Here is a 27560-nt window from a genome sequence, read left to right as displayed (position 1 = left end):
TTAACAGAAGGCTAAAACATCTTTTTCGTGACAGACCCAAAATCTTGTTCGTGCATTTATATACTTGTTTTCAGTGGCGAGGAACCTTTTCATTTCATAAAGTTTAATTATGCAATAAAGATCATCCACGTTTAATAGACTGTCATGCTTTGAGGTGTTCCCGTCCGTACCAATTCTGAAATCGATACCCGACTGTGATAATGTGAGAAGAAAGACAGCAAATGACAAGTGATCAATGTAATAGATAATTTGAATAGTTATAAGGCTGCTGTCAAGATTGACATGCATTCCAGAGTGTTTTCGAAGACACAAGCAGTATTATGCATTCTTTAAATGATGAAGGATGATTTATTACTATATGATGTTTATTTTTTGCTTCATGAAAAATAAACATCGCTTCTGCTTCGGTTTACTTTATATTAACATAATTTATTGTTGACATTATAATACAGTTTTTTTTTGTTGTTTGATAGCTATTGTACAGCATTGGCCAAAAGTTTTGCATCACCTTATAGAATTAACAAATTTTGCTTTTAAAAGTCGAATGAAACCTGCTGAATAATGTTATGTTAACATATTGAATTACATTGCGCTTTGTAGTTTTCCACTAACTATTGCGGTTTCTGCTAGACTTTCATAATATCAAGTGTCTGTAATAACGTCTTTGATTACATGATGTTAAATAAAATATGTAAATTATATTAATGTATTTTTTTTTTTTTTTTTTTTTTTTTTTTTGTAGTTATTTCTCTATCTTAAAATTCTAGATGATGCAAAACTTTTGGCCAGAGCTGCACAATATCACTTCAACATACAACAGAAAAAATATATTGTAGGTTCGATAATTGACGATTAAGGTCCTGTACATTTTTACCACTTCGCAAAACAGTTAAAAGGTTTTGAGTTAGAGGGATGGCTTGCACTGTGTTGTATGGGGGTGGCAGCAGTCTTAGCAAATAATGCAAGTTTGACAGCCACTGCAGAACTGTCAGAAACTTTCACTTGATTTATATATAGAAGTACACTTGAAGGTGACGGTAAACCACCCAGAAAACTATAATATACACCATCAGTTCATGACACGTGCCGTAATGCCAGGTCACTTAAGGTTGCTATGACTGTAAAAATATATTTCAGTTTGTATTGAGAATTCAGAAAAGATTGCAAGGAACATTTACATGTTACATCAATATCAGTTTGATATTTAAAACCATCAGTTTTAAAATAACAAACAGTTTATTTTGATCACATTGTTAAATTGCTTAAAAACATGATCATTCTCAAGCAGAAATAACTTCACGAATGTCTCCACAAAGCACATTGTGGCATTTTCGAATGCAAAAATGTATATTAAAATGTATATTTTTCTGCTTTTTGGATGACTGATGGCTACCCTTTTTCACATGTAAATATGCCTTAGTTTTCAAAATACAAATGAGATTGACGAAAAGAGTTAATAGACCATGTTGTACTGTTTTGAGGGATATGGCCGGCATCCAAATACATTTAGTCATTTCCCACTCAAGGGGTAATTTAGCATGCTTAGCAGGATGACTATTTACTTTCTTCTGTTGATTGACGCTTGAAAGGTATACTTTATTTTAAGGGGGAGGGGGCTTGTATGCCAGCACAGAACAAATAACCATAGCCGGTGTATATATATATAGATATATATATATATATAATATATATATATATAGCTTTTCTCTTCACACAGACTAGAGATCTCCCTCAGGAGTTGTTTGTAATTATTTTCTGTTTAAATGGACTGCCGAATAATGTCGGTGTCAGCCAAGCCCCCTAATTTACCGGCTTGTCGTTAATAGCAATTATCTCTGCCAAGAAAGTCCGACCTTTCAGGCTGGGACAGCCATATATATATTATATTATATATATCTTATATATATATATAGATATATATATATGTATATTTGTACATACACAACTGATTTCAAAGCAGATGTTTGAAAATGTATCCTTTAAAACTAATTATTTAATCTCTGTAAGCATTAATTTATTCAAACTCAAATGTGGATCAATGTGGTAGCAGTCCTGCTTTATTTCCCTAATCCACTTAGATTGGACATTGTGTTTGTACAGGAGGGAGGCGCTGCCGTGTGTTTAGATTTAGGTGAGCTATTCTCCTCTGACTTCCTTGCATTTTGCATCAGCACAGCTCTCAAAGCTAGGCAGAGATTAGCAACAGTCTACTACTGTACAACCCAGCAACCAGAACACTCACACATACAGACAGAGCAGACAAGCAGAGACTGGAGAGGCTAAGATACAGAGGAGAGCGTTTGATGAACCCTGTAGAACTGGGCTGGAATGCTGAAGACTTCCTTCTGCATATAGTAGGTACTGATACTAAACATTTTGCCATTGCCTTTTTTCTGTAGTTGTAGTAGCCTAGTATGTAGTTTTGTGTATGGTTTCCTTATGAAAGCTCATGATATCTTGGGATGTGAATGCAGGAACTTGCTTATTGCATTGTAAAGAAAATGTACAAGAATAGTAAAGTATGATATGCATAACAATATATACTAGCTTGACAGATGAATAAAGGATCTGTCAGGCTTGTGGCGATGTGATACACGACCATTTCAAAACAGTTATGTTTTATTATTGTTTATATGCCCTCACTTCACCTCCTGGTCAATGCAACCATTTTCTGTGTAAAGTCAATTCAGGAAAATATGTTCACAGCATTGATGGAGATCTTTAGAAAACTGTAAGCATATTTTGTACTATAATCTGAAGGGGAATTTAAGGACTTGATTATATGCATACAAACAACGTATTACAGAGGATTATCTCAATTGTGTTTGACGAGTAACTCAATGCATCTTTCAAATCTATTACTCAACTAATACAACATGCTAAAATCTTTACTGAAAGCCAACATCATTTAAAACTTACTTTCTTCTATTTACATCTACATTTATAAACAGCATCCATATGTCTATTTCCATGTAAACATTTGATTTTTAAAACAGACTACAGTATTTATACATGTTTTTATAGAATAGAAAATGGTTTATTTAAGACTAAAGTTTAAATAGGCTATTATTTATTTTGATGTATGTAAAATGAAAGCCTATTATTATTATTATTATTATTATTTTTTATTATTTTTATTATTATATTTTTTTTTTTTTTTTTTTCTGCTTCATTATCACAAACACAGTGAGTAATTGATATTGACATTACCGTTAGCAAATGGGGAATACAGCTATCATTGACTACATGTTTGCATTGATTTAATTTTACCAAAACAAGTTGATCAAAAGAAAAGGAAATTGTAATGTCCAGGCATGGATGTGTAAAAGTGCATTTATTAAGATTTATCCAGTTTAAAAGACTTGCATTAAGGTTTAATAACGTAAATATCCTCCTGCTCCTACTGTTTTTATAGCTGTTTTACTGTTAATTGTTTGCTAGTAGTTATGATGCACACATGTACATTTGCCTGTAAATTGAAGCTTGGGTCCTCACTTATGCTTTTAAATTTAAATTTTATATTTTATTTGTTGGGAAGGGGTAGTTTTTTTGTATTACTCTATCACAAATATACAGTAGCATTTTGATGAAAAATCATTCTCAATGCCGTTGCTATTGAATAAACCTTAATAGGAAAAACAAAAAAAAAAGAATAGTGATTGTTATATTACTATATTACAGAGCCTATACAACTCTGTTATGACATACTAAGATGTGAATATTTTTGCACAGGAAGCTTTGCGATAAAAAATAAATAAATAAATAAATAAATAAATAAATGGGCTTGTACTGCACCTTCTGGAGCGAAATTGAAAAGACTGATGACAATAAATCTATTATGTCATATTTGATAGAAGCTCAAAAGATGTTCTTCTACTCCTTTGGGAATGTGGCTATATATATATATATATTTGTATCCATTCTGCAGGATTATTTGCACTGTTAGCGTATGTTAGCATGTTTACCACTTCATAGCACTTTATGCTCTATTACTTACTTAGTTGTGCACTGCCCTCCCAACTGGATGCTTCTGTCTCAAAACATTATATATTGTATAGTAGACTAAGGCTTATCTGGTTTGACCAAGAGTCACCGATGATAACTTCAGAATTTACACAGGATATTGCAATAACCTCACAATGAAACCTCCCCCCCCCCCCCCCCCAAAAAAAGTTTTTTCTGACAATGAAGTTGTTTTTCTTAAATCATTTTTGCATAAAGCTTTTACAAGTAAAACCCTTTTTTAAAAATATTTTCTCCTAAACAATTCTAGATATACAATATGAAAACTATGTGTATCCTGATTGAGTTCTTGTTTCCCAAAGCACTGAGGTAATGTAATGGAACTGTGTAAAGTGCTTGTCTTGATCTAGGGCCTTGTTGTGCTAATCTTTAGTACCCTAGTTGAGGGACCTTATTGAATGAATGAAATGGCTAACTCTCAAGGTCATGCAAAGAACAGTTATTGACAATACTGAACACCTTTTCCAACCTTTGAACACTTTAACTCTGACTTCCACTCCATTTTCTGCCAATAGCATTTGTAGTTTCGTGCAAAGGACCTTTTCAATCGCTTAAACCAGGAGCCCATTCTGGATAGAATTATACCAGTTCTACAATCACTAGCCAATGGAAATATCAGAAAAGGGTTATTCTGTAACAAATCATAGTTTCAAAATCTACTTGTGACAGCTAATCAAAAATAAATAAATAAAACAACTTCTTCAGTAACTGAAATGTACGCCAGTGAACCATTGTAAATTAGCCTAGGGCTACTATGGATGATATGCCAAATGTTGTCAAATTAATAATACACATAAATAACAGTTACAAGGTAGGGATTAATTCACTTCACTATCACCGTGGAGTTGGAAAGACAGTCAGGGTATTGTCATTTCCATTTCTAGTTTGACAAACAATCAAGCTTTAAACCAGTAAAAAAAAAAAAAAAAAAAAAAGCCTAATTGTAAACGACAGCAGCTGGAGGAGTCGCTATCTGGCTTTCTCAATTTGATAACCTCCTAAACCTACGACTACTGAAGAGTGGAATATTGGTTTATATGTATGCATACCCTAATATCCTTCAAATCATTACTCACATTAAGTGATTGTGGTTGAGAGCCAATTATATAGTATCACCCAACTCCTAATTCCTTCTTGCCGTTAAATGATGTGCTGATAAAATTGTTTTTGTTAATTGGTTTGAGCTGTTATATAAATGTGTGTGTGTGTGTGTGTATCTGAGCTATATATCAATACAGCTGCTAAATAACCAATACAATAAATATGTTATCAGCACTATAATTCCTTTCTCATATCAATATCTCTGTTGTAATTATGTCCAAGCTGGCGTCTTCTGACTGAAATTTTGCAAAATAATGTGCTGCCTGCTGTGCATGAATTGGTTTCCTACTGAGGCAATGCAGATCGAATTCAATGTATTTTACTGAGCTCAGAGTCATACATGGACATTGGACACTCTCACTGCCTTGAAACCCCAGGCAAATATCATCTTTATAAGCTCAACACACTAAGTTGATCGAGAATTTTAAACAGGATGGAAAAGGATTCCTTTCCTGTGCCGGCTCTGCCACAAGTTCAGTCTGTTGGTAGTGACGTCTGTAAGCTGTGGATCATGGTGAGACTTTTTAAAGATTCAATAACAGCACTTTAAAGAAGAACAGCTGTGCAAAATCCAGCAATCCTGGTAATAAATAAAAGTTGTAGACTGCGTCATTTATTATGCATTGATGTATATGTCTTCCACAGTTTATTATGTTTCTGCATTTTTTCCAAACCATTGTTTTACCGGCTTAGCTTCCTCAAGGCATAAAGATTGCTTCTGGATTTTTACAACTACAGTTTGTACATTTGGACAAAATCAGAGTGTACAAATCCAGAAGGCTTCAGATGTTGTAAATATTTCATATTTACTGCATGGGCCATGGTGTTCTTAAGTGTTTTTTATTGGTTCACTGACTAGTGTGTGTTGCATGAACTGACACACTCTCTTCTACAAGCTGGTCATTAGCTTCTTAGCCAAACTAACAGGATGAAGTGATGACTGTAAACTTGTGGTAATTAATTTAAGAAATATAAAAATCACACAACAGGGTTCCTTTTAGCAAGGAGAAACACAAGTGTCTGTGGTTTTCCATTTCATCTTTTAAAAGACTCTTAATTCAAGATAGAATAAACAGTTTATTATTGGTTTTAGTCTGGGGGCCAGATCAAATCAAACCCCAAACGCTCCTGTGAAAGAGTGTTTATGCAATAATATCCCTAGTTTCCATATCGCGTTTTCTTTATCCCGAAACCAATCTGTGAAAGGGGCGGAGATTGATATCGGTTGTTTGGGAAGCAAAAGTAGGAAGGCACAAAACAGCAGCTGTCGACCAATCACAGCTTATGTTTCAGACCTTCCATAAGAAGAGGAACAAGGAAGAACACTACCGAAAACAAAGGTAAGAGTCCGATCTATATATACATTTTAGCATATCTACTATTTTAGTAGTAGTATTTTTCTTACAGGCATTTAATGTTGTGTGTGTTTTTCTACACAATTGTTTTTGCTGTGTGTTGTTTGTGTGTTTTTCTACACAGTTGTTTTTGCTGTGTGTTTTGTTTCTGTGTGTTTTTCTACACAATTGTTTTTGCTGTGTGTTTTGTTTGTGTGTGTTTTTCTACACAATTGTTTTTGCTGTGTGTTTTGTTTGTGTGTGTTTTTCTACACAGTTGTTTTCTGGAGTTTTGTTTGTTAATGAGTTTATATTCAAAAGTTGTTTACAAGATTGTTTATGTTTTGTGCAATTGAACAGGTTGTTTTGTAAATGTTTATTATTATATAGGTTTTATCTATGTGTACAAGTCGTTAATGAGAACAATACCAACACATTAATACATATTTTTCTGCAATCAAAATCAAATAGCGATATTGTAAAGCTAGGATAACCTACAATATGACCTTTGCTCATATGTTGTTGATGTTATTAGTAGTCGTAGTACTGTGGCTAAAGCATTTATCCAACACGGCACCTTACATACAACACTTGAGAATGAACATATAGTACACCAGGCTGTAACAATACAAACAACCAGGTTTGGGGTCCACTCCTATTTTCCATTTCCAATTCGGTTTTATAAGCAAATCCAATTCTAACACAGCCTATTCCACACAGTTACAGTTCCAATACAGCACAGGGTTAGTTTACTTATAAAGCAGGAGTTTGAATAAAAAAATAAAACTGGAATTGACCCCAACCCTGCAAGCGACAGTGTTTTAATTGTAAATGGCTGCATTTCCAGAAAATCACAAAAACTATTTAATTTTACAAATATATAGCATATGGTACACACCCGATATGCAGAGTACTGTTTTTGTACCTTATTAAGCTGATGCTAATGTAGAATACACATCTTCTTTCCCAAGTGCAAACGAAAACTCAGGTCCGGTTCAGCAGAGAGGATGAAGACATCATCATGGCAGTGGAGAGATGGAATGAGCTGTTCAGTTTGTGGAGCCTTTCTCTCGCTCGAGGTGCCAAGGACCATATATGACAAGACATAGCAACACGGGTCTCGACTTCCTCGACTGGTGTAAGAGATGGAGAGGACGTCCGTAAGTCCGCCCGACTTGCATCAAACAGAGTTTAAGAACCACAGTGCTGCCCAGTGGACGTCCACCGCACAGTCCACCGCGGGGGAGTTAACACCACACTGGAACTCACCCCCCTGGAACAATGTTTGCTGTCCCTGATGGGCCATGAATGTATGGGTGGTGTCGTTGCTCCTGATGTTGGCTTTGGTAGTGTATATAAAGGTGATTAACAAATGTACTCATCACAACATGAGGATTTGATTTCAGTTTAAAAACACACACACATGCATACATACAACCTATGCTCTGGGGAGTAACTATTCACAAGTATGCTGAGTGAAACATGCATGGATTCCATACACATCAAAGCTGTGAATTACAACATTAATAAATACTAGCCTACCCTTTTACCTTTTACACTGTCTGGTCTGTCACATAGGGCCCGAGCCACCTCTGGAGGAAATTTCCATCACCCTGCTACAGACCGAGGAGCGTGTCACTGTGGACTCAGACAGCATCAGCAATGAGGGCAGCCACGAACACCAGCAAGAGCCCACAATGCCATCCACGGCCGTCTCCACTGCCTCCACTTCCACATGCAGGAGTCCACCTCCAGAAGACAACCTGGCCCCTATCCTAGCAAGCATACTGGACAGACAGGAGCAAACAATTACAATGCACAGGGAGGCAATTTGAATATGAGGTGACCTGTGCCGTGGCATCCCTCTCTGCCAAATGCTCGATGGGATTTTGCTGCACATTATAGGAGTCATGGCATGATCATGGAAAACGTGACACGATGCTGGTGATTTCGCAATCTGATGTTGTTGTCGTTTGCACGTTGAGGCAGTGGAAACTCTTTAAGTTCAGATACGCATATGCATGTTCCCCAGGGGACTTGATCACTATATGAGTGCAATCAAGGGCCCCTGTTATACTGGGGAACCCTGCTACACTATAGCATTGTTCTTTGACTTGGTGATGGCTTTCAACAGGTGGAAACTTAATGAATCGGTTAGAAGCAGCCACCAGCGCATCTGTCACAGATGTTATGACGTTTCTTATGGCGCTTTGGCACGCTCCCACTGTATTCCCTACTGTGGTTTGAAAAGAGCCAGTGGAATAGAATGAAAAAGCAGCACAGACCTTTGTCTCCACAGGTAAGGGGGTGGTTGCGTGCATACCTAGATATTAGATGAGGTTGAAGCACATCACACACATATTCTATAGTGTTACGATCAAACCGAAAACGATCAACCAGGAGGTGATCAGGAAGTTGTGTTCGGTCCTGATGGGGTCTGAAGGTGCAGGGAGTGGGACGCTGGCGCTGGTGGCATTGTCTTCTTCTTTCCAAAAGTATGACAGGTGCCTTGATGTCAGCCATTGTTAGGGAAGAAGGTTTGTGTGTACCCTTTATATAATTCTGCTGATAATCACAGTTGAATTGGTGTAGGTGTTTAACCATTGCATTAGTTAATTACCGGTATGCCTGTGTGTGTTTTCGTGTAAATGTGTTAATGACATACATCTTCCAATCTGCACAGAGAGAGTGAGTTGGACCACGGCTTGAATGCCTTTTTGTGATTAAAAGATCCTTACAATCTTTTTTAGTATTCCAGTTTGTTTACATGTACTTTACTTGAGTCTAAAAGACATCCTGAGATGGACTGGGTTCCTGTCCTGGGTGTAGTCCTGCCTTGCTCCCTATGTCCGCTGCGTTAGGCTCAAACTGGTATAAAACAAAAGTAGTAAAGAAGAAATTAATTTTAAATTATTCAGTGTTGTGTGTAAGTGTTCGATATAGGAGGTCAGTGGAGCGTCTTGAAGCATGTACTGTTTTTTCACTGTTGCAAATATCCGGATGTTTAGCGTGTTTTTTTTTTTTTTTTTTTTTTTTACTAATTGCTTAATACACGATAGATTTCGACAACTTCAAAGTTGACTATAAAATCCGGTCCTGCGAAAGTCTTGCGATGTGATTTATAGTTGGGATTGAGTAGATTTGGTCGGGCGATAGCAAACCACTCCCCCTTCTCAACCCACTCAGTCAACAAGTGATAGCTGCTTTCTGAAGGGTGAAAAGGGCTTGTTTCGGTTCCTCGAGATCCTGCTTGGAATTTGTCTTTATTACCAGGAATACTTTTGCGTTCTCGTTCTCTAAGTGCTAACTTTGATTTGGTCCGGTCCTAGATTAAATTCCAGACTTTCAAGAATCCATGTATGAAGCAGGTACAAGTTTATATCTTCTTAATAAATAAAGAAGAAAGTTTGTCTGTCTGTCTGTACCTTTATGCGTTCGGACACCACAGGAGCCAGTGCAACCAAACTTTGCATGGCCCTCTTTCATCCAGGGGAAGGTTGAGGGCTATGTTTGAATCCAAAATTTTGACCCCGGGGTACTTTATTTAGTAACCCCATTGCTGGATCACTACAGTAGCCATGTATCTCAAATTAAAGAAACCCACAAAACCAAAAAAAAAAGGGGGTCCAAGTGCATTGTACTTAAAGGAAACCATAAGGCTACCGTTCCCCAATATTTCATGCAAAATATTGAAATATTGAATTTCCTCAGGCAACGCTGGGTACTTCAGCTAGTACTACATATTAGTAAACTACAGTAATTATTATTAAAGACACTGTTTTGCTTTAGAATCTTTGCTGAATAATAGTATTAACATGCATTCTCTACATTGTAATGTGGGAATTCCGTCAGTCTGGGTTTTTATTTTGCTTTAGGGAGACTGCACCTAAATGTAAATGTCACGATCTGAAGTTCCAAAGGTAGAACAAAATGGTCTCCTTATCATTGGCATACATACTGCCTTTTCCTCGGTATAGCCAGTGTCAGCGCTTGTTATTCCTGGAAGCTGTTTATTGTTTTCCATTAAAGCTATGAAGCCAAGCTGTTTCGAGGGACTACAAAGCAGGATCACCCGTATTTATCATCCCGCATTGTCAAAATCCCACTTTATCAAGATTGGAAAATATCCTAAAGCTGTAAATTAGCAGTTTTTGCACTGACTCTGGCTGTTGGCAGAGCGTTGTGAGGAATTCAATATGTTTTGTTCAAACTTCTTTTCAGCTCACAGGTTATTTTGATTTGGATCATTTTTCTTTGCACTGTATTTCCCAGTCGTGCTGATAGCCTTAGCTCTTCAGCTTTAACTTACCTACAAAGCACAGCTGGTATCCTCATTACCCAAGCTCCAGTGAAACAAAACAAGATGGGTAAGGAATTTCTGTTGAGTAGCAGATGGGGACACTGCCTGCTTTGCTGCAACGCCAGGTACACATGCCAGCATGTCAAAGCTGAAACATTACAAGTCTTTTATTGCTCTTTTAAATCAAGGGTCCTCAATTGCATTATACTCACATATTCAAGATAAATATGGGCATGCATGGGAGAACTTAAAGATTAACTCCATTATAAGTATACTTATTCAAAAAATAAATACTGATATGTGTTTTTCTAGGATTTCGAGTGGATTTTTTTTTTTTTAATCCTGTAAATCTGCATACTAAGACCTGTATTGGATTACTAACCAGCGCGGTACATTATTAACGACTATTGTTCTTCCTGGGTTACTAGTGTCCTGATCACATTCGTTTTCAGTAATTCAGATTATATAATGACTTTGTTTCTCTGCTGTTGGTTTTGTATCTTCAACACAAAAATGTCAAGTGGACTAAAATGGCATGCTCCAATATACAGATCTGCCTAGCAGAGGTCTGCAATAAAACTAGACCATATCTCCTGGAGGTGAGAAGACAAGTGCCTTCAATCAGAGCTGCTGTGAAAACAATGCCTCTCTCTGACTACGGATGTGGTCCTACAACATTGACAACAATGAGAGGAACATCAACAGCTCTGCTTAGAGCCGGGTATTGGTGTAATTCACCATTCTCGGTCCAAAGAGAAAGAAGTCCTTTCAGGAATTGAGAAATGTACAGTGCTGGTGGAGGCTGGGGTACTGGCCATTACATAGCCTGTGTGCATCTCTGAGACTATACTGTCCGGACGTTATGTTTCCTATCCTGCTGTGCAGAACAATAACGTTCTAGAAATAGAATGGAAATATAAAAATCTTTGCATGAGTGCACAACACTGCTACCCCATTATTTAACTCAATCTAACATAAGAAGATTGTAAGTTTAATGATTACCAGCGTTTGGACAACAATAAGCAGAAATCAAAACAGCCAGGCTGTATACAGCTGTAACCTTGTAGGAAGCCTTTGACAGGAGTTTCAGCTGAATCATATACCAGCATTAGTTCATCGTGGTTTTTTTTTTTTAGGACTGTAAGTCTTTATACTCATTACTAATACAGATGAAGAACTTATAAAAATTAAATTGTTCTGTTTGCTTTGTGAAAGAGAAACACAGTTCAGGTTGGATTTGACCGCTAAGAATTGACCTGTGTTTCCAGGACAGTTTTAAAGCTTCACTCCCTAATGGTCTCCCTGAAAACTAGGTTAGTAACTGTTTGTTAGTACCAGCGTATATAAGACTTCTCAGGTACAGCTTAGGTTAAATTATTTTTCTCTTGCTTTCACTTTAATTTTTCATTTTTATATTTCACTTTCTGTAAATTACTTCATACAGTACCTGCTGGTCATTGTTGCAAATAATCTGTTGTTTTATTTTATTGTGGAACAGCCTATTGGTACAACTTTTCTCATTGTAATGCTTTCCATTGCATCCTGGAATAAGCAACTGATGTAAAAAGAAAAAAAAAAACCTAATTTAATAAAAATCTGGGGTTATTCAGACCTCAAATTGGGCAAGTTATCATCATTAAAAGCCAACTGGTTGTGTCCCCCCTGTGGTGGTTTTCCATTGGATAAGCTCAGATTCTGTTATACCTTTCCATCACAGGGTAATATATTTTAAAATCCTTTTAAACTCAGTTTTTGGTCTCTCATTAGTATTCTGTTTTTAGAACAGCATAATAAAATACATCTTTTTAACATATGGTATCTAACGAAAATTATTTGCAACCAACCTTGCACCGATCCTTAAAGGATGACAGGTGAGGTATGTACCCTGGTCACACAAACTCACAGTTGAATCTTATAAAATTGTACAGTATGGACTATAAATAAAAAAGGTAGATTCTAATATCAGTTTGATTTATAATTAGCAACACAAAAAAACCCAAAACATTGTAGGTTCCTATTATGTTGTTCCCAGTGGATGTCCATGTATCCATACCGCTGCACAGCTCTCCGACTGCCTCCTAAATTCTCACTTCAGCTGGAGAAGTATTGACCTTTTTAGGAAGGTTTATATTTACTAAATGCATAGGCTTTTTTCTCAGAGCACATTCACTGTAACTTCTTGTTCTTTCAGAAACAAAATGGCCTAGTACAAAAACAGTACTAGGTCGGTCCACCAATGTATGGGACACAGACTCAGTAGAAATGTGTAATTCTTGACTAGCCTCGTCATAAAGCTTTTTGCACTGTACTTCTCTTAAGAGCATTTGCAATTTGATTTCACACATGTAGAATTTGTTCTCTGGGAATGCTCTGTTAAATATGGTTTCCTAATGCTATTGAGTGGATGACTCAAAACGCAATAAAAAAAATACAGTAGATGGCAAACATTTTTAAGGAGTTGATTTGATCAACCTTTACCCGACAGAGAAATATTAAGTACCAGGGATCCACATAAATTGCACCAGTCATTTTTTTGAGGTAATTCAGTATAACCAATAAATATGCTATTCAGGGGGGGCTGATGTAAAAATAAATCCAGCTGTGGCTTGTGCTGGCAGGGTATAGGTTGGTAAAATGAAGTTACTGCTATTAATGTGGCATTTCCCAGGTAAAGTATTGAGTATGTCGTTATTAGTTACATTGACTGCTCAAACAATAGCTCCCAACAGCTCCACTCAAGAGAGTTCTTGTGCAAAACACAAGATATTATTTTAGAAAATAGAATTCATTGATAGACACACAAATCATTTCCTGCAAAATGGAATGCCTTCCTCATTTTCTTTTTCAGAGCTAATGACAGTCCAGTTCTAAGTAATAATAGCCTGCCAAATGTAACAACTGTCTATGGATATTAGCCTTTCGTTTTGTGAATTACAGAACTCATTACAGAAACAACCATCATATCAAGCGTTTTTTTTATTTTTTTTTATTTAAATAAAATACATAATTAACTATATTAACATAATTAACTATGTATTATACCAATTTATACATAGTATTAAAACATTATCCATCTGTTTTGAACTGCTTGTTAGAGTAATATGCACTGGTAAGAGGTGGCAGGCATTGGTTTAATGTGATTTTCAAATTTAAACAATCCGATCATTAATTGAGAAACTCTTCCTAGCTGAGCTTTTAATTGGTGACCTTTTGTTAATCTGATGCTGATGCTCAACCTGATATCATGAACATCTGGCAACAGAGATCGTCACCGTTTTGACACGTGCAATCCTTTCAAAGATTGACGGAATAATACATAACACATAATTCTAATACATCTTGCATGTGTTGTACTAACTTTTATAGATGTAACCCATATCGACCACTTACAATAAGCTGCACTCCAATTAAGGTTATTTTTTTCTCAATTTTTCTCCTAATTTACGGTATGGGAGGAAATTACAATGGCAACAATATAAACGAACATGATACAGTCAAATTTCTAGTAAAGACCACATATAGAGCAAACCCTGGTTTTTATAAGTAACAGCTATATATATATACAGTGCCTTGCAAAAGTATTCAGACCCCTGACCAAGTCTCTCATATTACTGAACTATAAATGGTACATTGAAACTTCATTCTGTTCCATATTTTATTTTAAAACACCTAAACTCAAAATCAATTATTGTAAGGTAACATTGGTGTTAAGTTGGGAAATATTTTTAAGAAAAATAAAAAAACCTGAAATATCTTGCTTGCATAAGTATTCAACCCCATAAATTAATATTTGGTAGAGCCACCTTTCGCTGCAATAACAGCTTTAAGTCTTTTGGGGTAAGTATGTACCAGCTTTGCAAACAGTGTCTGAGTGATTTTGGCCCATTCTTCTTGGCAGATTTGCTCCATTTTGTTCAGGTTGGTTGGACGACGCTTGTGGACCGCAATTTTCAAATAGTGCCACAGATTCTCAATGGGATTGAGATCAGCACTTTGACTGGGTCACTGTAGGACATTCACCTTTTTGTTCTTGAGCCACTCCACTGTTGCTTTGGCCTTGTGCTCGGGATCATTGTCCTGCTGAAAGGTAAATTTCCTCCCAAGTTTCAGTTTTTTAGTGGACAGAAGCAGATTCTCTTGCAGTATTTTCCTGTATTTTGCTCCATCCATTCTTCCTTCAATTGTAACAAGATGCCCAGTCCCTGCTGATGAGAAGCATCCCCACAGTATGATGCTTCCACCACCATACTTCACTGTAGGGATGGTGTGTCTTGAGGCATGGGCAGTGTTAGGTTTGCGCCACACATAGCGCTTTGAGTTTTGGCCAAAAAGCTCTAGCTTGGTCTCATCTGACCACAAAACCTGTTCCCACATCGCAGCTGGGTCACTCGCATGCTTTCTGGCAAACTCCAGACGTACTTTCAGATGGTACTTTTTCAGTAATGGCTTCTTTCTTGCCACCCTCCCATACAAGCCAATGTTATGCAGAGCTCTTGATATGGTTGGCTGGTGCACCATTACTCCACTCCCAGCCACTGAACTCTGTAGCTCCTTCAAAGTGATTGTTGTCCTCTCTGTGGCTTCTCTCACAAGTTTCCTTCTTGTTTGAGCGCTGAGTTTTGAGGGATGGCCTTTTCTTGGCAGTGCCTGAGTGGTGTGATGCAGCTTCCACTTCCTGATTATTGATCCAACTGTGCTAACTGGGATATCCAAACACTTGGATATTATTTTGTACCCTTTTCCTAATCTATGCATTTGTATTACTTTATCTCTAACTTCTGTAGAATGCTCTTTGGTCTTCATTTTCCTTCAAATTCACAGCCTTACCAATGATCCTTCAACAGTGGGTTTTTTATCCAGAAAATGTGACAGCAACTTTAATGGATCACAGGTCGAGGCCAATGGTAAGGTAATTGTGTCCTCATTAGGGCAGTTTCTTTCATCGGTGCAAACTGGGAGCTTCCACAGCACAGGAGTTGAATACTTATGCAAGCAAGATATTTCAGTTTTTTATTTTTCTTAAAAATATTTACCAACATAAAACCAATGTCACCTTTCAATAATTGATTGTGAGTTTCAGTGTTTAAAAATAAAATATCAAACAGAACGAAATTTCAATGTACCATTTGTAATTCAGTAATATGAGAGAATTGGTCAGGGGTCTGAATACTTTTGCAAGCCACAGTGTATACTATATATATATATATATATATATATATATTATCGGTATATATATAGTGTACTCTCATATATATATATATATATATATATATATATTCACATACAGTGCGATGTCATAAATAAGAGCTTTCAGAAGGGGTGTTCGGGCTGTATTGAATTGAACTGACCTTTCTGTAAAATTGCAAACAGCAGATATTGTGATTTAGCATATGTACCTCCAGCCCGCTATGGCACAGATGCCAGCCCTCAGATCCCCATAGATATCTGCCTGTGCTTGGCAACCCATGAGAAGTCAAGTTGAGGGCAGAGCTGTCTGTTGTGCACTGCTCTGGAAATAACCAGAGGAGGAACTTTAAAAGGCTGGATCACTGCTAAATAAAATTGGAATGGTGTAGAATGAGCTGGAAAACAGAAGACCAGTTGAAAAAAATGACCTCTAGTCCATAGGGATCAGATGTACTCACGTGTGTTATTTCACAATACAGTGTACATTGCACTATTCGTTTTCTAATGCTTTGACAATATAGTGTGCTGCCTTTCTTTCACAGCCATGAGCTTTTTTTGTATTTTTCTGGGTCTCAGCTGTTGTCATTCTATTACTTTTAAGTGCAATCAAACACACCGTGCTTTTTACAGTGTTCTTACCCATGCTGCCTCCTCCTGTGTGATTCATGTTGTATTGCTGAATCACAATTGTAATTATTTTGACATTTTAGTAAGCAGTAAAAAAAAAAAAAAAAAAAAAAAAGGTTGCTGTCATTATAAATCATAGAACGTGGATCAGCCCACATGCATCTGATGACAGTGTAACATTCTTAAAGACATTGTTGGAAAGTGTATTTCCCTGCAAAATACAAGTCCCTGTCATTGTCCTATGGTTAAAGAAGAGAAAACAGCAATGCAGTTGTGAGAGACTTTTGTTTAGAATGAAATATGTTCCTGTGTGCCATCTGAAGGGGAAAAAGTTGAGACTTTCAACCATATGAATGGTGGGATTGGGAACGTTCTAGTTGATAAATGGCCCATGTTATTTGTTGTAACTCTGGAATATAAATCGATATTGAGTTTAAAAATAGATTTACAACAATACTAGAATATTGGAGATATCAACAGTCTGTAGAATGTTGTAACAAGTCCTTGTCAGCACTGCAGTCGACAGTCGCTGAAGTCCACATGAAGTATTGATCAATGGATATCTTTGCCATAAATTTGTAGTCGCTCTACGATTCAAGCTGAGCAGTGGAGATTTCAGTGCTGCATAACTAAAATGAATAATTAAAACATGTGTCTAATAATTCATATAAATTACCACTGAGATGCAGATATCCAAGAATTGTCATTACTTTAAACAGAGCATGACTTGTAAAGTGCTTTAAGGAAGGTAAAGAGGCAAACTTTTTACAGGAGCAGAAGCTCTGTTTTTATTTTAGCATGCTAATGATAGCAATACAAATAATGCATCCATGGATAAATATTGTAAACAGCAAATGAAATATGTATGAATTCATCACTTCACTGAAATAGTTAGGAAATAGCATGACAAAAAACAACAGTGCTGATGAAAAAAAAAACAAGACTCCTTTGAAGCTGACAGATAAAATACTGCAGGCTATGTCTTCTTTATAGTCCAGTACAGCAGATTGCAGAAATAAAGTCTCATCTTTTAGATGGGTTTTATTCCTCAAGGCTATTTGATATTACTTATTGGCTTTTTGGCAATACATCTTTGTTTCTAAAAAACAAAACAAAACAAAAAACTAACTAACATCATTATTGGAAATTAACAATTTATGAAACAAACAATGCAAAAAAGATGCTGCTGTCTAAACCGTGATAAATGGCAGCTGAAGATGCCAAGAGCAATCGAAAAAATATACCCCAGGCAGTTTTCTGCATCTCCTCTACTTGCTTTCATTGCCTTACGTGTACATCTTAAGAAGTAAACATAATTATATCCTCTTGTGTATTCTGGAGCAGTGTGAGCACAAACTAAGCATGATTAAAACAATCAGGACTCAAAAGACCACTTTGATAATTTCTGAACCAGCAAATGCACAATTTAGGAACACCTGGGCATTACAAAGGGTTAGCAACATAGTCATCCTACTAATGCATTACAGGCCTCAGCTGGAGAGTTCCTGTAACCTAACACTAATCCAGGTTTTATAATAGGAATATCATTCAAGGTGATACAAGGTCTTTACTTTTAGTGACTGAATTAGTGAATGGCCCTAAATGGACACAAATAGGATTGATTTGAGTAACTGCAGTTGGAATGGAAAAACTGGCTTCAGCAAGTATAAGTTGTACACATTTATTTTTATACATTTCTGTTAGATTTCTTTAGTATCTGTACTTTTTTTCCCTCACATATTTGAGATACACAGCTACTGTAGTGATCCAGCAATGGGGTTAGTAAATAAAGTACCCCGGGGGGTCAAAATTTGAATCCAAACAATCTCTTGACCTTCCCCTGGATGAAAGAGGAGGCCATGTGAAGTTTGGTTGCACTGCTTCCTGCTGGTTCCAAATGCATGAAGAAACAGACAGACAGACAAACTTTCTTCTTTATTAAGAAGATATTGCCCAATACTGAATTTGTTTAGCATGTAGTTTGTGCCTTTACAGAGCTTTGAATAAAACATGCCTCTGTTTTAGCCTTCAGTACACTGACTGCCAGGTGCATATACATCCCTTTGCCCCAGGCATTACATTGAAAAGGCTTATATTACTTTAGTAGGAACCGCTTCTGTGAGTGAGGAGTATGTTAGTGTAGATGGTCAAATACAAATGAATCCTTTCCAGTGTGGCATCAAAAATAAATAAATGCTGTACATTTAATTTAATTCTAGGTAAACACATGCAGTGTTTTATTTAGAACCATCCAAGTGTGATACTGCTGCATGTTCATTTACAGTTCTTGTCACTTTTTTGTCAGGATGGTCTTTTAGTTGAAGGAGGATTTCTCAGACTCAGAGGTGTTCAAATTACTTTTAATAAAAGATAAGCAACTGGAGAAAATCACACATAATCTGAGCCCAGCATTGTTATGCTAATAAGAGCTAGAATACAGTGCCTACTGCTAATAAAAAATACATAAAAAAAAACAGTAAGACTTTTTTTTTATATAAAATGTAAAAATAAAATAGTCCAATGCTTCTTCAAGAAATAGCTTGCTTCTAAATATATGATGCATTCTGGGTTAAAATAACCTAAAATGTAAATATGTTGAAGCAAAACCTAGGGGTTTCTTGCCTCCCTGACCTTCAAATGGACAAACAACTTAATGGATACAGACTGCTTGTTAATGAATCAGCTTTCTCCTCCTTTATTACTAGATGACTGGTTTACCACTGTGATGAACCAAATCTACATAAAAGATGCAAGAAAACAGTGTTTTTCCAGTGGTACACAATTGCATTTGGAAAATAGAAACCCTGGTAAAACAAATCAATGTGGCAGCAATGCAAAATCCACACAGAAAAACAACCGCACAACCAAACAAATGCACATCCAAATGCATTATTTGTCATTTAATAGATGTTTGTATGTTGCTGCTGGGAACCATAATCCATTTAAATGTGTTCTAGCTGAAATCTAAATAATCCTTTACAGTACTACAACAAAGGCTCAAAAAAGCACCAAATACCTGTAAACACTACAGTGTTCTTAATTTCTTTGTAGAGAAAATCCAAATGTTTACTTAAATACATAGAGGGACTGAGGATAACCTTTCAACTTGGAAAGTGCAACAATAAAATTAAATTAAAATATAAGACAGAAAAATACATCTGATGCCTCCCTACCCCCAATGGAGCTTGTGCCCTGTACAGATGGTATGACTCCCCCCCCCCCCCCCTCCACCCCCCTTTTCATATTTTCCTTATGCCAGATACCTTTGTATTTAAAGTGTTGGGATATTGTTAGACAGAGCCTCCAAATCTTAAAACACCAGTGCTGTGGATTTTGAATGATCCTTGAATGATGGAGGAGTAATCCATTATTTTATTGATCATGTTGCTGTACAGAGCAGGTCACCTTCAAAACTGATAAAGATTAGAGAACCTGAATTCAGTCACAATGGGAGAATCCATCACACAGTGATGATCCAGATAGTTTTCCTGACTATCTGCTTAAACAATTTTCTAAAGCCTACTAACGATCAACCCCCTTTTTACTGTATTACTCTGCATAAAAACCCATCAACCACTATTTAAATAGAACCCTAGTTTGCCATAAATAGACAGTTATTTGGTAATGTTTTATGGTTTGTACTGGTAGAGAGTGATTCCAAACAGTATTTTAAATAAAGTGTTATAATAGACTTTGAGTTACATTTTTTAAACTGCTGTACACTTCAGTGCATCCCAGAATTGTTGCTCATCTGGTAGATGGAAACACAACATCATAGCAACACTCCCAGAGGCTTTCCCATTAAAATGTTGCTGCTGACAATACTGCTGCTGCATCAGCCTGTTTGGGGGAGCCAGAGCTTTCAAAACGCTTCATGAACCTTGGCCCCAATCCCCAAGAGGCAAGGGATAAGAGAGAAGACATTTCCATAGTTTGTTTTATTTTCGTACTGGAGCAACAGTATGTGTGAAAATATATCCTGAATATAATAAATACTTCTGTACCACACTATCCTCCAATCACCCCCTCCCCCATACATGTTGTTGAATAGTTGACCTACTAGTTTTTTGCTAGACATATTACTAAATCATAGGCGTGAATAGAAGATAGGGGTCAAAATACTGCATTGTGGTATATTTGTGAAAGCTCTGGTTTTATAATCCACTACAGGTAGATCAGAAAGGTATCTGAACCCCAGACTGGATGTGGACTGGTTTCCTAACAAGCTTGACCATTACAGGAATGGATCCCTGCAAAACATTATATGTCTGTTCCAACAAATGATTCTCTTTGCTACGTCTTCATCACTGCTACTAAATAGTACAGTATGTTATATACTCCACCGTCTGTTTACTAATCACAAGCATACCTTGAGAATATTCAGTGCTAAATTGAGCCATCATCAGTATTCTAAAGAATTAACCAGCAAGTTTAGAAGAACTTTAATGCTATAATATTAGATTTGTGGCATAACTCAAAAGGTAATTGGCTCTTGAGTGCTAGGGTGAAATCCACATGAAATCTGTTTTTCATTTCATTGACGAAAAATACTTTGAGTAGTGAATTGAGTACAAATGGTTTAGGGGAAGCTTAAAGAAATGGTGGATCTATCCCAATGACCCTGACAGCTTCAGTCCTCTTTCTATTCAGCCCTAAGCCTCAAATGAATATGGGTGTGCTTCTGGACCTCGTTCTGCTAAATTCAGTACCCATGAAGTTCAAAGTTATGTTTACCTTTGCTTGTAAAACTGTTGTGTGTCTGTATTCTCTTGATCTTGTAAGAAGATAATTAGTAATACTGATAATCAGTAATCAGCCAGTAACATAGTAAGTAATTTTAATTGAAGTTACAGCAATAGAATAAACAAATGAATGTAGCCCAAACTTGATTATTGAATGACAATTAATTATTTAAAGAACTGATGCTGAAAGACATCTGAATGTTATAACTTAGTGTATGTAGTTCAGCAATTTATTGGGTAAAAAAAACTTCCTTCAGAGGCTTTATTTTCAAAGAAATATTCAAATAAAACCCCATGGCACTGGATTTGGGCATCTCTTTATAATCAAACCTGACATGTTAAAAAGAAGATGCAAGGTGCCGCAATAATACTGCACAGGACAATCTTCAGCGGAATTTAACAAATAATTGCTGTGCTTACAAACAGCTTAGTAAAACATGATTGGACATAGACTGAAGCCTCAAATTATGATAAATACCTATGAAGGTGACCTGCATGCAATCTTTCGTGTCACTTTGGATTATTATCATATTATTTTCCAAGGGAATGTATCGTTATGGCTATGGGTGTAGGAAATTCTGGCCCATGGGTCAGAGACTGTATGTCTTGATGGATTGTGGCTGGTGCACCTGCTTGAGTGTCCTTTGCATTTGGAGCAGATGACAGGTCAAGTTTTTGTTGTAATAACACTAAACAATAGGGTAACCTTGTAGCCAGCTGCAGGGTGCAGTTGACTCCATTTATGGTAATGTGAAAAACATATGCTGTATGTTGAACTGACTACATCATTCAAGCACATATACTGCCTGTGTCTGCCAAACATAATCTGATACAGTATGGAATGGTAGTTAATCCTGATGTCATCAATATGCAACAACATAATCAACCAAGCAATGTCATATACTGTGCCTTAACATGGTTGAAGGTAAATAACGCCCCATCAGAACAAAACCAACAAAATAAATGTTTTAGGCTGGGTTAGAAAGCAGCAGAGGATCAGACCTTTGAACGTACTTAAAGTCTTATATTACAACGCAATGTTTTCTGGAGGAGAACGAAAAATCTGTGCAGTAATTGAAGCTGACAGTGCAGAAAATTGATCTTTTCACATCGTCATGGGCATGGCACGTTTCAACAGTTCATTGCAGATTGCTCACCATTAATGCACAAAGTTCCCAAAAGACTGGAATTTGTCCATGAATTATGTTCATTAATAGTACAGCATCTGTAGATCAAACCTTGTTGCTATCTCTCCCCCTTTTCAATACAACCTCAGTTTATTGTGAAGCGACAATTGTATATTTTATTTACCTAGGTTTTATAACACCATCAGTTTCAAAGAAATGAAGAATAATGATGTAATTGAAAAGCACTTTCAATTTCCTTTTGCTTTCAAACTTCCAGCCACTGCAAATAATGTGCTTTTTTTTTCAAACTCTAACCTCATGCGTTATTTTCCCAGTGACAGATGCATGACTGGTTTAAAGATTCATGCCTTTAGGTAGAGGCACAGCCCTAGTGTTTGAAGGAAAACAAGAAGAGAAAGTACTGGTATGCTTTATCACATGTGAAGGGTGTTGGATTGATCAGCCTGGCTTCCCATTTCCTGCAGGCTATTGTTCTATTTTCTCATATCAACAGAGTGATTCATAAGGAATACACAGAAAATTTTACAGTTTTTTTGGATCTTCAAGAAGAGTTGTGGTGGACGGGAACATATAGGGCTATATTCTCAAATATAAGTTTTTAGCTTGCTTGAGCGAATTCATATTACTTACCGTAAAACATGGAATTGTGTGACATTAGGGCATGTATTTCTAACCCATAGGTAATTGTCCAGGTTTATATTTGTTTATCCAGTATCAAAACAATTATTATTCATTTGTGTTTATTGTATCTTTATCTACACACCCGCACATGTACACAAGCAGAGCCCCACCTTTATACTGCGTAAAACATAATTACAATATGAATACAAAAGAAAATGGACAGTGGCTTATTGGAACTGCCAGACTTCCCATCGTTCTGTAAAACGACAGAACAGTTTTTGTATTATAAAAGAGAGAATAATAATTTTTAAAAAAAATCGCCCTTATAGAAAAGTTACTCCATTGATACGCTGTCATAATGTAATTGTTTTGTCCTGAGGTGCCCTTAGCAGAACCTTAACGGTCAGTTCACCTCATTGACAACATATTGGATTTGGAACAATGTAGTAGTTCTGTAATTTTATAGTATCATGGGTCTTCAATGAATTGCCAGTGTGCTAGTTTATTCTTTTTTGGTACCACTGGTGATATCCAAAAATGTCTCATAATGATGTAGCTGAGCTTTTTTGTACTAAACTGTTAAGAGTTCATTGTATTGCCGCAGCTTTGCCATTGAAGGTCATTTGGAAAAGATGTGGATTTATAGTGCTTCCTGTTGTAACAATATATGTCTACTGAAGCATATAAAAACAGCTGAAAGCACAACAACGTGCAGTGTTAAAAGAAAAAAGTAAGCTACATTTGAACAATGCAAGCCACAACATTCCCTTTGTGCTTAATTTTCACTTCAAGTTCCACCGGCAATAGTTTTCAAACAACATTACCTCAGCAGTCCATTCAGTTCAGCCTGTTCATGAAAGTATATTTATTTTATTTTAACGAGTATCACTGAGTTCACTAACCCTGCAATGATTTGAATGTATCCATAACAGTCTTGCATGTAGGAAAAAGTGGTAAATAAACCTTATTAAAAGAGACAACTGGATGAACTGGTGTAGAGATGACCGACAATTTCATCTTCTTTTGGTTGGACATTGCCTTGGTCCCCTAGAGGAAGGTTTCGGCAGCTCCCAGAGGTTCCATCCTTTTCTTTATGAAACCAGAAAGCATTGGACCACCTCATAATCAGCGAGTGACACTCTCAAGTCAGTTTTGACCTGCTATGGTCACAGCTTCTCACTGCATCTTGATTATATAGAATGCTGGCAAAAAATGCAGCAGTCTGGAAATGAGTCATCACAAATGAGTCATAAATATTCAATGCATTCTGTGCAATTAACTTCCCTTTATATGCTTTAGAACTGTTGCTCGTGTTACACAGAGAATAAAACCTTAACCATCTGCTTGCTGGTAAAATAAATGAATGAATGAATAAATAAATAAATAAATAAATACATCACAATTATTTAGGTGATTTCTGTTCATAAGTAGGTGCTACATTGCTCTGTCTAATGATATATTTAAGCTATATTTGTGTACACTCATTTACAGACATCAAATTAGAAAAAAGTGATAATGAGTCTTGGAGGCGCTGAGGTAACTGGGAAAGAACACAATTTGAGAAAATGATAAAAGCTGCTAGGAAGAAGATCAAAGGTTCTAAGAGGAATTGTAGATGGAGAATGTTAAATACATAGGGCTCTGTTTTAATCCCAGCAACAAAGATACACATCCATTGTATAGATTGAGTCCATACCAGCAATAATTCTGGCTTAAAAAAAAAAAAAAAAAACTCTTAAGGGAAATACTTTTTTTTTCTTCTTAGAAGTATAACAATTAATTGATAAAGAAGAGGGGTGTTTTCTAGTGAACATCCATCTTGCTGCAGGCCTCCTGTCAATGTCACTACAGTGTACTGTTTTTTTTAAATGTTATTATTCACTTTACAGAAATTTCAACCTCAGCAAACCTTTAGTCAATTTGTTAGAAATGTAATCAAGCTTTTTTTTTACTCTCTCATTGACTCAGACACTTGCCTTAAATATATTTGGAGAAAATTGATTTTATTTGAAAATTAGACATTGTACAGGGAAGTTCAACTTTAAGTCAGTTTGACAATTTGGATGTGCTCATAGTTGTCACTATGTGCCAGTATTCTCCACTGGCCCTCAACGTAAGATTATACAGCATTATACAGAATAAAAGGGAAAATTTTACTAATAGTCTCTCTGTTTGCCATCTCTGTGTAATATTTAAATGCTCAGATAAGAACATTAAGGAGCAAATACAGCCGCAGTGTGATGACCCTTATCAAAACAAATAAATAAACAAAAACATTAGTTTCTTCCTAAAAATTGCTATTGGTGTAGAATTGAGTCGAGTGGTTTATATGATGTGCTTGGCGCAATTAAGTGATATAAATGTAAACCAAGATTTCTGCACAAGAGAGACTCTTGTGGTGCATAGCAAACAGTGGATCCTCTGATGAGCAGTAGGAAGAAGATAATTAGAAAACAAGAAGATTTTCTTTTTTAAGGCATAGAATCAAACTGTGTTTCACAAATAAAGAAAAGTCCAGATGCAATCAATGCTTTTAATTTTGTCTCTGAAGGCTTTAATTTAAAGGCTTGCACACTCAAGCCCTTTGAGTTTCACATCTCTTTAAAAAAACAAGTCCCAGTGATATTTAATTATGGTACTTTATTATATTTTACTAAAGTATTGCTCTATTCCCCATTTAAACCTTAATTAAGAGAAGAGAAAAGACCCTTTCATTAGACTTACAGGTCTATTTAATGAGTGTATGGTATGAAAGAAATGTCGCATACATGTGTTTGAGTCGCAGATTAATTACAAATTTGATATGTATACTCATTATTATTTTTAAGATTAACCATGGATATGTTTTCAATGTTGATATTTTTTTCATAGTAGCTGTACAAGAGTTCTTCACTTAGATAAAGTACATTATCTGCTGCAATGTATAAATTAATCTGAACAAAAATTGCTAAACAGTTATTAGTAAAGAAACAACTAATAATGTGTACAGATAGGACAACGGTGCGAAGTAGTGCCAACTGAGGGAAAAAATAAACACACTGAATTCTTCACAGTCTAAGAGAGAAAGTGAACCGAAGGTATTTCTACCTCTCCCATATCAGTCACGGTCTGGAAGGGATTTAGCTCCAGGCAATGCTTTTATTTCTTGTGAACAGAGGTCCTGAAATCTTGATTTCAATCTTCTCATACGAACTTGATTAGCTGACAGTGGTACAAAAAGATAAGATGAGGGCATAGGATTATATAAAATAATGGACTCGACCAAAAAGGAAAACCTTAAAGTTTCAGACTACCTGCAAGATTATAAGATTTGTAAACCAACAAATCCATACTGGGCATACAGGAAAGTGGATACGCATTTTTTCTATTAGGAAATGAACAAGGCAGAATAAAAAACTGGTTTTAGATGTCTATAGTTTTGCGGAGTAGTGTCACATAACCCATTTTAATTTGTATTACTATCTTATTATGGACACTAAAATATATTTTCTCTTATTATATTAATTATTGCATATGTAATTACTGTGTAATTATAGTGTAATTACAATGTAGTTGTTGGTGCTTCATGTAAAATGTTACCTTATTGTCAGGGGTTAATCCCAGATCTGGTACCTTTGACAGCATGACAAGTAAGAATTGTGTAGTTTCATGAATTGAATGACAAAAGTGTACTGTAACAATATATTTAAGGATGCAACATCTGTGGGTAAGAAAATTATAATTTTTATTAGTACCACCAAAAAAAACCCAGGAAAAAATAGTGCTTTTAACAACAACAGTGTCGTTGATCCTGTTCTTCAGATTAGTCAGCGCGCCACTGGTATTGTTCAGACCTGATTATGTTAAAGCATAGCTAGGCAAAAGTCGGCATGCAGCTACCGACACTAACATCAAGGTACACAATCCACAAACAGATGAGAACACAAATGCTATCCCTCTTCCCTAATGATAGATCCCATACCTTTTTGTTTACAGATTAGCCCCTGCCTATTATACAATGCATCCTAGGATTACTCTTTGTATTGGCAAATCAAAACAAAGCATCACAGATAGTGAAGTTGTACAATACAGCCAGGCTCTCCTATAGTTAAAGTGCTTTTTATTCCAATGCAATCTTACTTTGAGAGAGCAATTTCACCCTAGATTGTATTCCACCACTTGGGTATAGCATAAATAGCACCAGTATCAGTATAAGAGGCTTTTTTTTTTCTTCTATTCCTTTGAGGCTAGATGACTGAAGGTCACTTTGTAGAGATTATAAATTGCTACCTAATTCACTTTAACATTACAATTGATTGAAATAATCTCCTTAAAGAAGCTTGGTTGAATGAACCCTTAGTGGTGCTTCAAATTGTGCTCTCCTGTGGTGTATAAATGGCAAGGAATTATTTACCAAAACGACACTTCGGTCACTGGATTGATCAGCAAACATAAAATTCTTAAATGCATCAATATTTTGATCGCTTAAAGTCAATAC

General features: G+C 36.2%; 1 protein-coding gene across 3 annotated transcripts in view; it reads left to right on the top strand.

Moving 5' to 3' along the window:
- The first annotated feature begins 2129 nt into the window (after positions 1-2129).
- LOC121327193 (A-kinase anchor protein SPHKAP-like) overlaps positions 2130-27560 on the top strand; it is a 102790-nt gene continuing 77359 nt past the window's right edge. For 2 of the 3 annotated variants that reach the window (XM_041271057.1, XM_041271056.1), the window contains exon 1: positions 2130-2354. In XM_041271057.1, the coding sequence (XP_041126991.1) occupies positions 2304-2354 (51 nt within the window). In that variant the 5' untranslated portion in view covers positions 2130-2303. Of the gene's footprint in view, positions 2359-27560 lie in introns of all 3 variants that reach the window. The other variant, XM_041271058.1, reaches the window with a different exon arrangement.

This window comes from Polyodon spathula, chromosome 14 (genome assembly GCF_017654505.1).
Source record: "Polyodon spathula isolate WHYD16114869_AA chromosome 14, ASM1765450v1, whole genome shotgun sequence".
In the NCBI taxonomy this organism is placed as follows: domain Eukaryota; kingdom Metazoa; phylum Chordata; class Actinopteri; order Acipenseriformes; family Polyodontidae; genus Polyodon; species Polyodon spathula.
The sequence above is the reverse complement of the archived record's forward strand: the minus strand, read 5'-3'. Positions and strand labels throughout refer to the sequence as shown.